Genomic DNA, 18,917 nt, shown 5'->3' on the forward strand with positions numbered 1-18,917 from the left:
AAAAATAATTAATGTATAGTTACATTTATCTCATCTCATGCACATATTGTGTATGTACTCATCCCTTTTTTTTTTTTTCAGACTTATGGAGTAGCTGCATCTAAAAGGCAATGTTCAGAAGTTGATGACATCTGTGCAATCTGTCAGGCTGAATTTAGAAAGCCAACAGTTCTTCTGTGTCAGGTAAATACTGAATGACCAGACTTTTTCTTGTGATGATTATATGCATTTTCAGATGTAGCACAACTTCTATCCATACAAGAGAATAATACATCATATTTGTTTTTTTTAAATAGGATTTTATTTACTGTGAGGTAGCGCTGTATAATGCCAAAATTAATTATCCAACACTTGCATCTTTTGTAAGCATGGCAAGAAGGAGCAAAGTTTCCTGTTGGCACAATTCGGCCAACAGAGAGTGGTCTTTTTTCACAAAGATTTTTTCCCATCAGATATGCCTATGGTGAAGCACTGACATATATTACCATTCATCCTGCCACCAAACTGGTGTGCACCAATTTATTTACTGCCGCTCTACCCAATGACATTCATTTATTTGCTGTTACTGAACCATTGTTCAATTTATAATTTGCCATTACTACACTAATACACACTTAAACTTCATTCACACACATCAGTTTAGAAGCAGATATTTTGATGTGTTCAGAGTTGGCTAAATGCTGCCTCTAAAAGCGGCAACACTGTGCTTTGGCCTTATACAAACTGTCTGATTAGCTGCAGACAGTTTGCATGTGGCCAATACTCAACAGACAATTCTGACAATGGATGCATACTGTCTGCATCCTGGGTTGGTTGGAGGCTCTTTTAGCATGTAATCGCTCAGATGAGCAGCACTGCCAGCAATTCATTTTTGAAAAATCTACCAGCTGTTGATACACACAGTGTGCAGGCAGCGTTTACAACCACTGGTTAAGACTAGTGCACATAATCGGAAAATAACGCTTTCAAAAAAGAATTTGTACAATAATCTGATCAATAGTACAAAGCTTTCGAGAGCTGATCAGGATGGGTTGTGTTAAATACGATGGGACAAGCACAAAAATGACTGTTTTCGTTTAATCGGTACAGTTTTTGTCTGAAAATGCAATACCAATACAAGACATTACATCGCTCCTGAATTTTTATTTTGCCGAACAATAATTTTTGGAACTTTAGTCTTTCTTTATTTTCAATATGGAGACTAGCATGCAAAAAAGAAAAAAAGAAATGGTCCGATAATCTCATTGTATACCAGGTTTAAGAATGAACTGGCCCCTGATCACTGCTAAACTGAAATGTAAATAAAGTCCAATTCATATGCCAACACTGCAAAAATGCACACTTCCGTATTTCATTCAAGGAACAGGCACACTTTGCTTGTCATTATTGAGAGTTGCACCATGTTTCTAAATATTTCCTTGGCCGCGCAGTTCTTCTGTTTACCATAATAGACCTGCACTAATTTTGGGGTTGCTTGGACTTGCTGCCCCCAGCATGCATGGAACTCTTAGCTGCCACAGCAGGTGGATATATTACTAAAACACTGCAAAAATATGTCTTACAATTTGTTATTTAACTGCCTACAGTACATTCGGTGAACATACATGTTAAATTTCTAGTTGGATTATTGTCGCTATACAATGATTGCAAATTAATAATTATGTACTGTGAAATTTAAAATATATCCCGTAATTCGGAGGTCGGTATAGATATTAATTATAATGTTTTTTCTCTTCTAGCATATATTCTGTGAGGAATGCATCTTCTTGTGGTTCAATAGAGAGAAGACCTGCCCCCTATGCCGTACTGTGATTTCTAGCCAAAACCACAAGTGGAAAGATGGAGCCACATCACTGCAGCTACACGTGTTCTAGTCTTACTTTATCTGCTGTGCTCCTACTGTTGAACACATTTTCATCTTTAGATTTGTTTTACCACACACATGCTTGAATCAAAATTTTTATTCTGTTAGAAGGGCTAGATATTTTTAATTGGGTTTTCTTTGCATGTTTTTTTTTTTTTTTTTGTAAAATACGGTTTGTCTGTCTTCTCTTTCCAGATGTAGGACTTTGCTTTGTCTGCCTTTTGTTTTCAAATGTAGGACTTTGCTTAAACGTGGAATTCCAGCTAAACACATAGTTGAAAAGTTTCACTTCTAAAAATAATTTAAATTCTGTTCAATCCACACTTTGTAGTGAGGATGGTCAAATTAATATGCAACGCTATGGCTTCTGTGCCAGCAGCCTACCCATTGGATAATATATCTTTTATCACTGCTAAAATGTCTTACTTGTGCGCCCCTGCTCTTGTAAAGCTGGCCATACAGTGTGTGAATTTCAGCCAGTTCCTGATGTACCACCTGCAATTTGATTTGTGTGTGTGGCCCTATCGCTGCCCTCCTGCTCAATATCCTTTAGTTGAAAAATTTAAGAAGCAAGGCAGAAAATTGTGGGCAGAACAGGGGTTGTGGCCAATCGGATGAAGCCACTGTTCAGGTAGGCTGGCTACTACAGATGTCACAATACAATAGCTTGGTGGGGGGATTTGTCTATCTGCACAGTATATTGTGGATGGATGAATTCATACGATTTTTTCCATCGAGCCTGCAGGCTGAATAAAATAATGGTGTATGGCCAGCTTAAGCTGCATAAACATTTTCTACCTGGGCCTCCAGTGTCTGCTCCACATTGGATTAGCTGCATAGTAAAATGCAGTAGAGCCTGATTGGCTTGCAGTGCCTAACCTCTCACTCAGTTTAATTTCTGCTGTGCAGGAAAAATCAAGAGATACATATCAGAAATTGATACTAGCAGTATTTTCAAATATTTTAAAGATCTATAGATGCACGAACATATTTGCCTGCTAAATATTTATCAGCATGAAAAAAGTGTAAGATTTAGAATATATGCAATAATGGTTAAATATAAGGGATAGATTGGATCAGATTGCTATTTACAGTTTGAGTACAAATGTAATGCACATTTGCTAGGAAATTATTCCTGGCAGTATAATGGTATTAAGGGGGCTTTTGGAAAGTGGTGATTGATTTAAACCAAAGACTTTACCTGATAATAATTGGGCAAGATGTAAATTCAAGTATTGTCTGGTTCAGAAATGTAACTCCCTCAGGAGTGTGAGGGGGGCGGGGGGGTTTTATGGCATGCTATGTGCTCCTTTCTTAAATGTAATTTTGAGTGTAGATACTGAATTCAACACACTTATAGTGATATCCCTGTAAATAATATATATATATATATATTCCTTTCTAATATGGCATGTTAATGAAATGCAGTAAATTCTGTTTTACCCAAATATTTCTTGAAACAACCAAAGCATAGCCATTCAGATTTTTTTTTTTAAATATGTATGTTTGTGTGTGCACCTTTCACTTTTCCCGTCCTTCCTAGAGGACACAACTCTGTGGCAAACCAGCATTTTAAGAGATGTTCTGTACAGACTTGCAGAATGTCTGCATTGGATGGTATAAATCCATGCTTTACTAGCTGGCATCCAGCCAAACCGAATCAGTACTATTTTTTCAGACTATACTGAACCTAGCTTTTATTCTGAGCACAAATCATAGCAAAGATATTGAGATAGAGGTATATTTATATATGCATATTTTGTTTTGTTTTTTTTGCTATTCTTGGGGTGCAACTTTATACAACAGTTTTTGCTGACCACCTTGAAACAGAATGTATTCTGATTAAAACACATTTTTCATTGATTGAGGTTACTGAAAACTGATTTATTTATCTAGTGCATGTGTGGGGATTTGAAAACGTGTTTATTTAAATTGAACAGTTTAAATAAAAGTATTTTTCTCTTCTCGACTGTGTGGTATCTGCATAATCTAAAACCTGGTTTATAAATAAGGTTTTAATACAGTGCTTCATTCATGGGTCCTTGAGTACTAATGAAATGGGTTGGTATAAATCAGCCCTCAAAAAATCCACTCGCATTTTGCGAGTGGATTTTGAGGTCTGGCGAGGAAGGGCTGCTGGTGGGGCGAGCACCGCCGCCAGCCTGTGTGTAATGGGAGTCCGTCTCCCAGTGACGGCGGAGGGGGAAGAGAGCCGCCCAGATGTTTAGAGCGCAGCGCGGGGAACACAGGATAACCGTTTTCATTTTAATTGCCGTGTTCCCTGCCGCTCGCTATCAGATCCAGCCCCACCTCCTGGTCCCGGAACTTTGATAGACAGATCACCTTTTCAATCCCAGTGACGGGTGATCTGTCAATCAAAGTTCCTCGGCCAGGGGGTGGGGCTGAATATGATGTTGAGCCGTGGGAACAGGGCAAGTAAAATAAAAACTGTTATCCCCACGCTGCACTCTGATCACCTGGGCGGCTCTCCTGCACACAGGAACCAGGTGGGCTGCATTTGGTGGACACGGGCTGCATTTGGTGGGCATAGGCAGCCTGCATTGGTGGGCACGGATACAGTTGTTAATATTTTTATAACTTAATTCTGCATAAAAATTCATGAGATTTATGAGGGCGTGTTTAGGGGCTGGATGGGGCAACTGGTGGCGAGTAACCCTTGAGGCCTGGCTAGTAGCTCAGGACTTGAAATTTTGAGCCCTGGTATAAATTATCTTGAAAATACATAAATTTGTCAATCCCTCTCAAGTAAAAGACTTCCCTTGTCCTCACTGCTGTGGAAAGCACTGGTTGCTAAGAAGCCGGTATTGTAAATGTATTTTCCCATGTTTGAATCATGTAAAATCCAGCTTATTTTACAGAAAATTGTTGTCAGATATTTACCATAATTTTATTTTTTTGTCATTTCCTCATGACAGCATACTCTTGGGTCAGATCTACCCCCAAAGGACCACCTAACTAGCAAATAGAGTAACGTACTTTTCCCAAGTCTTCTTCCAGGATGGTCACATGAGAGATGGGCTCCGCCTCCTGCAGGAAACACAAGCACATACAAGTTTAAAAGGCCTACCCGTCAGTTCTTGTTTCCTGCGAACACCAGCACTGGAAGCTTACGGCGCAAATCCCCACAGGTGTATTCTGGAAGGGAAAAGGCCTCTCAAGGAAGTCACTGAGGGGGCCATCAGGAGAGCTCCTTAGTGGTTTGGGGGGGGGGGGCTTCTCCTGGTGATTTTTTTATTTTTTTTTTCCCTCCCACAGCATGCTGGGATACCTTACAACGTGCTTCCAATCATGGCGGCAGGGCAGAAGTGACATCAAGATGGCGCCACCACAGAACATGACCAAGGGGCCATCTTGGTAGGGGCACTGAGGCTGCACAGTGTGGCTGCATCTGAGGTGACATAATCAAGATGGTGCCACCACAGGAAGTGAGTAGGCAGCCACCTTGGATGAGGGCATGAGTTGGATGCCACTAGGAGGAGGTCCCAGGAGCCCTGACAGCATATTTGTGCACCCAGCCACGGGAATGGCAGCGATTTGAAGCGATACACAGCATGCTTCTTCCCCCCTCCGATGCCAGAAGACCAAGGGGCCCTACCAGAGGCTGTGGAACAAGAGTGGGGGGGGGGGGTCATTGGGACAGTAGCAGACCCTAGGTGACTGTGTCTCCTCCTCTACCCTTTGTTTTCTCTTGCTATCCCTCTACCTTTTTCTATGTGTTTGCTGTGCTAAGGCTTAGGATCCCGCAGATGGGGGAGATAAAGTTCTGCCAGACATGCGGGGTAAAAATGCCATCAGACAGCGAGAAATTGCGGTCATGAATGGATTAAGAAAACGAGCAGATGAAACCCCTGGTGAAAGTGATTTTAGGGTGGATATCATTCCTTTCTATTGATGAAATGAAGGGGGAAGATCGCCCATCCACCTCATCTCAGGGGTCCAAAAAAAGGACAAAAAAACTGAAAAAAAAACACCCTTCCAACCTCATTCAAGTTCCTCAGATTCTGAGGAGGAAGGAGAGCTTGTATACCAGGACACCTCTGACTCGGATGACAGTACTCCAATGTTTCAAAAAGTTTCCAAACACCTTTTCCTGATGGAGGAAAGCTACTAAAGGAATTCTACATAACTGAAGAAATGCAGGAGACCCAGCTGACGGACTCTGTCTGGGATAGGTTGTAGAGGAGGCTTCAAGAAACTAAATGAAGATCATTCCCAGTCCACCAGTCTATCAAAGGAATCATAGGAATAGAAGAACCTGGAAAACAAGCTATTTTTTCCTAAAGCTCTAAAGTTTTCCCTGAGAAGAGCTTATGAAGCAGGGACGGCAGGGCTTTAGCCTAATTAAGCCAGTACCTGCATGGCCAGGAACATGGGGTTTTGGCTGGATCAACTCAGGGAACACCTATCCAAGATTCCGGGGGATGGAAGAAGCGATGAACTCCCTCTTCTTATAGAGAAAGGAGCAGCATACATGGCCGATGCTTCAGATGAGGTAGTAAGAATTTTGGCACGCACCACGGGCCTGGTGAACTCGGCCAGAAGGGCCTTATGACTTAAAACCTGAGAGGGAGATTACGTCTCCAAGAACAAACTATGCAACATCCCCTTTGATGGCAACTTACTATTTGGTGCAGAACTAGAGAGTCCTGGTCAGCTAACAAATGATAAAATGGGGTCTTCCGGAGATGGCCACACAAAATATTGACACTTTGGGCCCAATTTAGACACTTTCACTTAGGGGTGCACTTACTTTTGTTGCCAGCGGTTTAGACATTAATGGTTGCGTTGAGTTATTTTGAGGGGACAGCAAATTTACACTGTTAATACAAGCTGTACACTCACTACTATTTCTTCTACAAAAATGTGAGGGGTGTACTAACTTTTGTGAGATACTGTTGTACATACTGCGTTTTCTGCAGTAGAGATAACTAGCTGTTATGGTAATTAACCAGCCAAACCTAGCTGGTCAGGGTCTGTAACCCTAAAACTCTGTGCACACGGGCCAAATGTCAGGCCAATTTAAAAAAAAAACCTTCGGTCTGTGCATATAGCGCCCTGTCCGACAGAAGCAGGCTGTTTGGCCAGCTTCTGTGGTACAAGCATGCTGGAAAACAAGCAGCCCACCGACTCCCGATAAGCATGTCAGAACACAACAGCTCAGTGGTGGAGGTCGCTGTCCTAACTTTAGTGCAGCAGCTCTGACTAGAGCTAACTTTTTTATTTTTTGTGGTTTCTGACAATGATACTCACGTTGAGTCGTAGATGGGCTATCACAGACACAAAAATCTTTTGGTTATCCACAGCCCAGAGGACATCTTTTAAATGGAAGACAAGAAAATTGGTAGTGCTGATGGAAGATGACATACTGTAGATGCTTCTTGTGACAGACAGTAAGCATTGGCAAGATCCACCAAAATCAACCAGTCATTCTTCCACACTATGTGTCTGCAAGAAGTCTATGCAAGAATAGTTGATCTAAAAAAAAAAAAAAAACTTTTAGATCTTTCAAATAAAAGACTGGCCTGAAGCCTCCTGTGTCCCTTTTCACTAGAAAGATCCTGGAATAAAAGCTTGTATGCAGAAAAAGCACTACTCTTAACTGTGAAACCACAGGTAGGATAATTGAAAACGACACACCTACTTCAGGTGCTCTGGCTTGAGATGTCCTCATTACGGCTGGGTTCACACTGGTCCGACAAACGCTCCGACATTAGGAGCCCATGTCACATGACGTGTGAAAATCAATGTTCCCTATGAGAGCCGTCTTAACTGGTCTGACTTTGAAAATGCTCCCTGCACTACTTTGGTCCGACTTTGATCCTACTTCAGCCCATTGAATATCATTGAAGTCGGACCAAAGTAGGATCCTTGTCCTTACCATCCAACGTTTGACATCCGACATGTGATTACAGCAGCAGTAAAAAATAAATTCATCTCACTCTGGGATTGTTTTGATTGGTCAAAGAACAAGTCAGACTATCACAGTCGGATCAAAGTAGTATCCTGTTCATGAAAGTCGGATGGATGTAGGACCGATGTCGCAGAGCAAAGTAGGATGAAAGTCGTACTGCTGTTGTGTAGTATAGTGTGAACCCAGCCTAAATCCAGCAACAATACTTCAAGTATAAGAAAAATGCCAGCAACTCTGGAAATCTGCAAACTTTATTGCAACCTGAAAAGTGAGGGCTGATGTGTTTCGGCACAAGCATTGTTCATAAAAGCCTTTGGCCTATTTGCACGGTGGCATTGGCAGGATCATCTTTTCCCGCAATTCTTGCACATAATAACTCAGAACCCCCTGTTTTTTTTCTTCTTGATTGCTTGGAACCAATATCTTAACTAATCATGGTGGGGGGAGGAAGAAAATCAGAGTTATGCTTACTGGTAACATCTTTTCCTATAATCTTTCAAGACAGCATCCTTTCCCCAGGAAATACTGCACCTCCAATTTTTAAAAGTTGTGTCTGAAAAGACACAAAATACAGGCAAGAAAAGAACATGACCACAAAACAATATCTTTATTTCGAGCCCAAAAAAAAAAAAAGTGAGCAGTCACTGCTGTGCTGAAAGACTAAAGGCAAAGACGGTACTGGCTAGGGTAATTGGTTTTACCAAAGGCATTTTTTTAGGACACCACCTCTGAGAGGATAACCAAGTACTTACCAGCAAGGGGAGGAACTGCGGCCTGCAGCATCTTTCGCCTGAATGCCAGCACCTCCACAGATGTTAATTCCAACCTTTAGTGCCTGATAAAGGGCTGAAACTTTTCCAAGTTACTGCTCTACAAATCTGTTCCAAACTGGCACCAGCCCTCTTAGGAAAGGTTTCTACCATTGCCCTGGTGAAATGTGCAGATATTCCCTCCAGAACTTCCAACCCCTTACTCACAGAAGCTTGTCAAATAGCCAGCTTTAACCTTATTGACGGTGTCCTCCTGCAAGATAGAGATATATACAACGGCGCATCCAGGGGGGGGGGGGGGGCAACAGGGAATTTGCCCCCCCCCCCCAAAGACAATCATGTCACATTGGCTTTTTAAAAAAAAATGTTATAGTTTTTTTTTAAAACTGCTTTGCGGTGCCTGCAGCTGCCGAGTCTCACTCTCTCATCACCAGGGTCGGACTGGCCCAGCCCGGTAGGCTGCCTGTCCTGAGGCTGCTTTGAGCTGTAGCTGACTGCAGCGCTCCCCCTCTCTCCTGCGTGTATGACACCGGGCATCTCTCGCTGTGTGTGAGAGCTGGGTCTGTGTTTGGCTGTGCTGCCTGTGCTAGACCTGCTTGTGATAGTAGATGGAGATGGAACACTGATTGAATCAGTGTTTTGTCTATCACACAAGCCCGTCTAGGGGGGGACCTTGCTAGAGCACACTGCCCTGCCGAACACAGACCTACAGCTCCTGTTTGTTCCATGACACACGTCGGGAGAGGAGATATCTGCTGTGTGTGATCGAGGCAATGCCATGGTGAGTGCCATGCACAGTGGGGCTTCATTCATATACAAAAGTGGGGCTTCATTCATATACAAAAGTAGGGCTGCATTAATATACAAAGTGGGGCTGCATTCATAGAAAAAGTGGGACTGCATTCGTAGACAAAGTGGGACTGCATTCATAGACACAAGTGGGGCTGCATTAATATACAAAAGTGGGACTGCATTCATAGACAAAAGTGGGACTGCATTCATAGACAAAAGTGGGACTGAATTCATATACAAAGTGGGGCTGCATTAATATACAAAAGTGAGACTGCATTCATAGACAAAAGTGGGGCTGCATTCATAGACAAAAGTGGGGCTGCATTCATAGACAAAAGTGGGGCAGCATTCATAGACAAAAGTGGGACTGCATTTATATACAAAAGTGGGGCTGCATTTGTATACAAAAGTTGGGCTGCATTTATATACAAAAGTGGGACTGCATTTATATACAAAAGTGGGACTGCATTAATATACAAAAGTGGGGCTGCATTCATAGACAAAAGTGGGGCTGCATTTATATACAAAAGTGGGACTGCATTCATATACAAAAGTGGGGCTGTATTTATATATACAGCGTTGCTGCATTCATATACAAAAGTGGGACTGCATTAATATATAAAAGTGGGGCTGCATTTATATACAAAAGTGGGACTGCATTCATATACAAAAGTGGGACTGCATTCATATACAAAAGTGGGGCTGTAGTTATATATACAGTGGGGCTGCATTTATATACAACAGTGGGACTGCAATTATATACAAAAGTGGGACTGAATTTATATATAAAAGTGGGACTGCATTTATATACAAAAGTGGGGCTGAATTCATTTACAAAAGTGGGGCTGCATTCATTTACAAAAGTGGGGCTGCATTCATTTACAAAAGTGGGGCTGCATTCATATACAAAAGTGGGACTGAATTTATATACAAAAGTGGGACTGCATTTATATACAAAAGTGGGGCTGCATTAATTTACAAAAGTGGGGCTGCATTAATTTACAAAAGTGGGGCTGCATTTATATACAAAAGTGGGACTGCATTCATATACAAAAGTGGGACTGCATTTATATACAAAAGTGGGACTGCATTCATATACAAAAGTGGGGCTGTAGTTATATATACAGTGGGGCTGTAGTTATATATACAGTGGGGCTGCATTTATATACAAAAGTGGGACTGAATTTATATACAAAAGTGGGGCTGCATTCATATACAAAAGTGGGGCTGTAGTTATATATACAGTGGGGCTGCATTTATATACAAAAGTGGGACTGCAATTTTATACAAAAGTGGGACTGCAATTTTATACAAAAGTGGGACTGAATTTATATACAAAAGTGGGACTGCATTTATATACAAAAGTGGGACTGCATTTATATACAAAAGTGGGACTGAATTTATATACAAAAGTGGGACTGCATTCATATACAAAAGTGGGACTGCATTCATATACAAAAGTGGGACTGCATTTATATACAAAAGTGGGACTGCATTCATATGCAAAAGTGGGGCTGTAGTTATATATACAGTGGGGCTGTAGTTATATATACAGTGGGGCTGCATTTATATACAAAAGTGGGACTGAATTTATATACAAAAGTGGGGCTGCATTCATATACAAAAGTGGGGCTGTAGTTATATATACAGTGGGGCTGCATTTATATACAAAAGTGGGACTGCAATTTTATACAAAAGTGGGACTGCAATTTTATACAAAAGTGGGACTGAATTTATATACAAAAGTGGGACTGCATTTATATACAAAAGTGGGACTGCATTTATATACAAAAGTGGGACTGAATTTATATACAAAAGTGGGACTGAATTTATATACAAAAGTGGGACTGCATTTATATACAAAAGTGGGACTGAATTTATATACAAAAGTGGGACTGAATTTATATACAAAAGTGGGACTGAATTTATATACAAAAGTGGGACTGCATTTATATACAAAAGTGGGGCTGTATTTATATACAAAAGTGGGACTGCATTCATATACAAAAGTGGGACTGCATTCATATACAAAAGTGGGACTGCATTTATATACAAAAGTGGGACTGCATTCATATACAAAAGTGGGGCTGTAGTTATATATACAGTGGGGCTGCATTTATATACAAAAGTGGGACTGAATTTATATACAAAAGTGGGGCTGCATTCATATACAAAAGTGGGGCTGTAGTTATATATACAAAAGTGGGACTGCAATTTTATACAAAAGTGGGACTGCAATTTTATACAAAAGTGGGACTGAATTTATATACAAAAGTGGGACTGCATTTATATACAAAAGTGGGACTGAATTTATATACAAAAGTGGGACTGAATTTATATACAAAAGTGGGACTGCATTTATATACAAAAGTGGGGCTGTATTTATATACAAAAGTGGGACTGAATTTATATACAAAAGTGGGACTGCATTTATATACAAAAGTGGGGCTGTATTTATATACAAAAGTGGGGCTGTATTTATATACAAAAGTGGGACTGAATTTATATACAAAAGTGGGACTGAATTTATATACAAAAGTGGGGCTGCGTTCATATGTACAGTGAGGCTGCAATGATGGGCACTGATGAGGCTGCATTGATCTCTTGTACCATGTCTTCAGTCTCTGAATTTATATACAAAAGTGGGACTGCATTTATATACAAAAGTGGGACTGCATTTATATACAAAAGTGGGACTGCATTTATATACAAAAGTGGGACTGAATTTATATACAAAAGTGGGATTGCATTTATATACAAAAGTGGGGCTGAATTTATATACAAAAGTGGGACTGAATTTATATACAAAAGTGGGGCTGCGTTCATATGTACAGTGAGGCTGCAATGATGGGCACTGATGAGGCTGCATTGATCTCTTGTACCATGTCTTCAGTCTCTGAATTTATATACAAAAGTGGGACTGAATTTAAATACAAAAGTGGGACTGAATTTATATACAAAAGTGGGACTGAATTTAAATACAAAAGTGGGACTGCATTTATATACAAAAGTGGGACTGCATTTATAGACAAAAGTGGAACTGCATTTATAGACAAAAGTGGAACTGCATTTATAGACAAAAGTGGGGCTGCATTTATAGACAAAAGTGGGGCTGCATTAATATACAAAAGTGGGGCTGCAATGATGGGCACTAATGAGGCTGCATTGATCTCTTTTACCATGTCTGCAGTCTCTGACCATCCCTTGTACCATGTCTGCAGTCTCTGACCATCTCTTGTACCATGTCTGCAGTCTCTGACCATCTCTTGTACCATGTCTGCAGTCTCTGACCATCTCTTGTACCATGTCTGCAGTCTCTGACCATCTCTTGTACCATGTCTGCAGTCTCTGACCATCTCTTGTACCATGTCTGCAGTCTCTGACCATCCCTTGTTCCACGTCTGCAGTCCCTGACAATCATCTATAAACTATGGGATAGATTTATAGCATTTATATTTAAATATTTTTTACTAGTAATGGCGGCGATCATAGATTTTTTAGTGGTACTGCAACATTGCAGCGGACACACCAGACACCCAATTGAGTTCTGTAAGCAACACCTTATTTTCTGGCAGTGCCCCTCCCGAGACTAGACTCTGGATCCGCCCTTGGAGATATATATATATATATATATATTACACACACAGTATCTCACAAAAGTGAGTACACCCCTCACATTTTTGTAAATATTTTATTATACCTTTTCATGTGAAAACACTGAAGAAATTACACTTTTCTACAATGTAAAGTAGTGAGTGTACAGCTTGTATAACAGTGTAAATTTTCTGTGCCCTCAAAATAACTCAACACACAGTCATTAATATCTTAACTACTCGTAACAAAAGTAAGTATACTCCTAAGTGCAAATGCCCAAATTGGGCCCAATTAGCAATTTTTTCCCTCCTCTGTGTCATGTGACTCATTAGTTACAAGGTCTCAGGTGTGAATGGGGAGCAGGTGTGTTAAATTCCCATTCTATCCTTACTTAATAACCCAGACAATATTAACACACTCAATTCAAGGATTGCCCTTTATTTTGCAGAAAATGACACTGAGGACGTTCACCCTTCATCGATTTGGTCTGCTCATAAATGTGTAGTTAGGGATGAATTAATTTCTATTTCAGCAAAAAGAAATGAATTGAGACAAGCCAACATCAAATCTCTTACTGAACTAATCCATTTTCCAGAAAATAAACATAAGCAATCTTTAGCTTTAGATACTCTATCTGAATTATTGGAGACCAGGAAAACCCTTTTGAAAATATTGGTTGAAAAAATAAAGCGCAACTTTGCTCTGTCTCAAAAACTGTTTTATGAGTTTGGCAACAAGTCTGGTAGACTTCTGGCTAGAACTCTTCAATCTAATAAGAAAATTAATAATAATAATATTTTTTCTATCACAGATCCTAATGGAAAAAAAATGTTTACATCTTCTGAAATTGCCAATCAGTTTAAACAATTCTATACCAAATTGTATAACTTACCCATACCTGATAACATGGTTGATAGGGGAAGTATGATTTTTGAATTCTTACATTCCTATAGCCCAAACCCTATTACTGCTGATGAGGCTGATGAATTAGACAGACCCATTGGAAAAGAGGAAGCTGTCACTGCTCTCAAACAACTTAAGACAGGTAAATGCCCTGGCCCGGATGGCCTCTCTGTATCGTATTATAAAACTTTCTCAGACTCTATTATCCCTCATTTTTTAAAAACATTTAATAATATTCCCTCTTCGTCCCCTTTTGTCAAGGATATTCTGGAAGCACATATTACCATGATCCCTAAACCGAACAAAGATACATCCCTGGTTTCTAATTATAGGCCAATTTCGCTTTTAAATGTAGATATTAAGCTCTATGCTAAAATTATTGCCAATCGCCTCCTCCCCTTACTACCTAAGATTATCTCTCTTGACCAAGTAGGCTTCATCCCCGGTAGGGAAGCGAGGGATAACACTATTAAAACCATAAATATACAAAATTGGCTCACAAAGTCTAAAATTCCTGGATTCCTTCTCTCTCTTGACGCGAAGAAGGCTTTCGACAGAATAGCTTGGGACTATATGAGTGAAGCTTTAAAAGCACTAGGATTTCGAGAACGTATAATCCATTTTATTCTTCTGCTTTATTCTTCTCCCACAGCTAAGATTAAAGTGAATGGTTGCTTGTCGGAAGCCTTCTCCGTGTCCAATGGGACGCGTCAGGGATGCCCTTTGTCCCCAATTATTTTTGTCATCCTCCTAGAGCCCATGCTCAATAGGCTTAAGAACAACCGGGACATAGTGGGTGTTGAGATCAGGAAGAAGACCTATAAACTAGCTGCATTTGCAGATGATGTCCTTCTTTTTCTCTCAAACCCTTTAATAACTATACCCAATTTGTTGAAAGATTTCTCCCTCTTCAATTCGATTTCTAATATAAAAATTAACTTTACTAAATCCACGGCTCTGAACATTTCCTTATCTGATGCTACGGTCTCCTTATGCAAAACCAATTTTCCTTTTCACTGGGAAGAAGATTCATTGACTTATCTAGGAATAAAATTGACTTCGAATTTAAAGGACCTTTATAGCAAAAATGTCTTACCTTTACTCAAGAATATTAAAAGTGATTTGTTATCTTGGGATAAAGGATTTTTTTCCTGGTTCGGAAGAGCGGACATCATTAAAATGAATATCCTTCCCAGAATTCTCTACCTACTACAGACTATACCCATTAAAATTCCTTCCTCGTTTTTTAAAGATTTTAAACGTATGTGTACAAAATTCATTTGGAATCTAAAACAGCCACGTATCAAATGGGACAAACTCATTATTCCCAAACTTCTGGGTGGTATAGGACTACGTGATGTGCAAAAGTATTACTGGGCTTGCCACTTGACTCGCATACTTGATTGGCATTTACATGCCCATACTAAAGCTTGGGTTGAGTTGGAAGAAGTATCCTCCTCTCCTGCTCTGCCACTGATCCACTTACCTTGGATTACCGCACGCAAAATTCCACCTGTCACGTGTTCTCACCCTTTTATAGGTGCTACTTTGCAAATTTTTAGGACTCTATGTAAGAACTTTCATTTTTCCTCTGTATATGGTCCCCTGACTCCTATAAATTTTAATCCAGAAATTTCTCCAAAATACTCTATAATTAATGCATCTGATTCTACATGCTTCAACTCGATTAGAGCTGAATCCTTTTTTGAAAAAGGTAACCTTCTCACACTCGATTCATTTCAACTTTCCAACCCGGGTGTTATTATACCACCTCCTGAATATGAAATGATAAAACGTTTTTTTTATAGAACTGGCTCGGATTCCTTATGGCATAGACGCAAAACTAATTTTGAGATCTTATGTCTCAAAAATTCACCTCAGAAACATTTAATATCCACAACTTATGCCTCTTTTTTCACAGATTACGACCTCAAGGGGGACATAGTGAATCTCAAATGGGAAAACGATCTTAATATCTCCCTCTCCCATGATGAATGGGAACATGTCTTTCAGCATATCCAAAAGGGCTCTTTAAATGTATTGACCCAAGAGAATAACTATAAATTGTACTCTAGATGGTATAGGATTCCTATCATCATTCACAAATATAATGCAAACATTTCGCCTTTATGTTGGCGATGTAACTCTGCTCAAGGTACAATCTTACACATATGGTGGGAATGTGTTCTGATAAAGCCCTTCTGGAAAGATATCCATCGCTTAATTTCTCGCATTACAACATTCACTCCTGATTTCACTGCTGCCCAATATCTACTACACCATTCCTCATTCCCTTATTACACTTATAAAAAATCATTAATGCTTCACCTTATCAATGCTGCTAAGCTTTGTATACCTATTAGATGGACACAATCTTCACCTCCTACCATCTCAGACTGGTTTAAGAAAATTGAACACATTGCCGAAATGGAAGAATTTATTTTTCAATCTAGGGATTCACCAAAATCCGTCTATGACAAGTGGGCTTGTTGGTTAAACTTTAAAAATTCCACTGAGTTTCATTCGTTCAACAATGCATCGCCGTGAAATTTTTATATTTCATTCTCTCCTAACACTCCTTCTTATATGATCTTGATGAGGTTATTATCTGTTGTTATATGTATGTATTCCCTCTCTTTTTCCTCTTTCCCTTCCCTTTCCTTTTCCACCCCTTCCCCTCTCCCTCTTTTTGTTTTTGTCCTTTATTGGACATGACCTGTACCTATGCAACATGTGAATTCTCCCTTTGTGGAGCATTTTGTGTAGTCTACTTATTATATTATTTATATAATTTATGTATACTTACTGTTATATATTTAATTCTTAAAACTTCAATAAAATATTTTAAACAAATTCCCATTCTATAGGAGGACGATATATTTGCCAAAATACTATCAAGGGAAATAAAAACAGTGTCTCGACTGGCTCCATCTTTGAACAATAAATTATCACTGTGACGGTATTGGTATGATATCCCCGTCAAAGATTCCCTTCTTCCATAAGAACATCACCCAATATTCCACTAGGAGGAATATTCCTGAGATCGCCCATTAAGACACACATGAGTCCAGGCTTACTGCTAGAACAAGACAGACTTTAATGTTATAACACACAGCTTATATGTAATTTCCAAAACTGTTACAATGACAAATCTCCGCCCCCCCTCACACTGGGGCTTCCATACAGATGATTAGGCAGACACGACGGAGCCAAGTCTGAAAACACATTTCCTTTAGACAATGACATCAGTGACGCTGAGTACTAGTTGTACTGAATACATTAACTAGACAGCTCGACCCCGCATATAGAGAGATAATTACCACAATGAAGCAATCAGAATAATTAACACAAGCCACTTAAACACAGATCTCCTTCACACAACACAATAGATCAATTAACCTTTAGAAATAGTGAGGGGACATTAGCACGTCAATAACCTGTTAGCCAGGACTGAATCACACAGGGCAAGCAGGGAGAATTAGACTGAGACATATAGGCAAATGTATCACAATCACCTACTGATATTTGTTCCTGCACCTTAAGGAGGACATGGCTTGACTATGTTGGAAACTACAGATGTACAGCCAACATATGTCTGTGTTGTCCACGCCTCATTAACCACTTCCCGCCCCGTCAATAGACAATTGACGTCCAAGAAATGGTTGTGAAATCCTGACTGGACACTATTGACGTCCTGCAGGATTTCATGCCGGAACGCGCCCGTGGGGGGCGCGCAGTGCGGCGATTGGTGATGCGGGGTGTCAGTCTGACACCCTGCATCTCCGATCTCAGTAAAGAGCCTCCGGCAGAGGCTCTTTACCACGTGATCAGCCGCGTCCAATCTCAGCTGATCACGATGTAAACAGGAAGAGCCGTTGATGGCTCTTCCTCACTCGCGTCTGACAGACGCGAGTAGAGGAGAGCCGATCGGCGGCTCTCCTGACGGGGGGGGGTTCGCGCTGATTGTTTATCAGCACAGCCCCCACTCGGATGCCCACACTGGACCAACAGGGAAGCCCACACTGGACTACCAGGGAAGGGGGCAGTAAAAAAAAAAAAATGAGAAAGATGCCAATCAGTACCCACAAATGGGCACTGACTGGCAACATGGGCACTGGGATGAACAAGTGATGCCCAGCAATGACCTCAGTGCCACCCCTCAGTGTCCATCCATGCCCAGTGCCACCCATGAGTGCCCAGTGCCGCCTATGAGTGCCCATCAATGCCGCCTGAGTGCCCATCAGTGGCGCCTATCAGTGCCGCCTCACCAGTGCCCATCAGTGGCGCCTCACCGGTGCCCATCAGTGCCCGTAATCGAAGAAGAAAACTTACTCACAAAAAAATAAAAACTTTATTTTGTTCAAAATTTTCGGTCTTTTTTTTTAGTTGTTGCGCCAAAAATAAAAATTGCAGAGGTGATCAAATACCACCAAAAGAAAGCTCTATTTGTGGGAACAAAATTATAAAAAAATTGTTTGGGTACAGTGTAGCATGACCACGCAATTGTCATTCAAAGTGTGACAGCGCTGAAGGCTGAAAATTGGCTTGGGCAGGAAGGTGCGTAAGTGCCCTGTATGGAAGTGGTTAAGGGAGATTGTTTTTCTTCCACCATAAGGCTCGATTCACACTAATGCGTTTTTTGGTGCATTTTGCAGAAAAGCAGGGAAATTTTTTAACATGGGTTCCTATGGAACATGTTCACATCAATGCTTTTTTGCGCCTAATTTTTTCCCGCAAAAAGCAGCGTTTTGCATGTAATAGAATTCAATGAACCCGTTTTCGCGAAGTATCGCGTTTTTGCCGCGATTTGCGTTTTTTTTTAACCTGTTCATGGCTGGTTGTTAAAGGAAATGTAAAAAAAAAAAAATTGATGGCCAAAAAAATAAAAAAGCACAAAACGCAAATCGCAGTAAAAACACACGTCAAAAAACGCAGCAAGCACCGCTGAAAAGCAACATGCATAGGTGTGAATCGAGCCTTAGTGGCAGATCCTACAGTGTTGGTACATATATCAATTGTAACACCAGAAATGTGGTCTATTTAATAATGTGTAAAAAAATGC

At 40.4% G+C, this 18,917-nt stretch overlaps 1 protein-coding gene across 1 annotated transcript in view; it reads left to right on the forward strand.

The window, feature by feature from the left end:
• The window catches only part of RNFT1 (ring finger protein, transmembrane 1), a 41,581-nt gene extending 37,751 nt beyond the window's left edge, over positions 1-3,830 (forward strand). The window contains exons 8-9 of the mRNA XM_040336935.1: positions 82-183; positions 1,740-3,830. Of these exons, the coding sequence (XP_040192869.1) occupies positions 82-183; positions 1,740-1,874 (237 nt within the window). The 3' untranslated portion in view covers positions 1,875-3,830. The remainder of the gene's footprint in view (positions 1-81; positions 184-1,739) is intronic.
• Positions 3,831-18,917: the final 15,087 nt, after the last annotated feature.

The sequence above is a fragment of the Rana temporaria genome, chromosome 2, assembly GCF_905171775.1.
Source record: "Rana temporaria chromosome 2, aRanTem1.1, whole genome shotgun sequence".
Classification (NCBI taxonomy): Eukaryota; Metazoa; Chordata; class Amphibia; order Anura; family Ranidae; genus Rana; species Rana temporaria.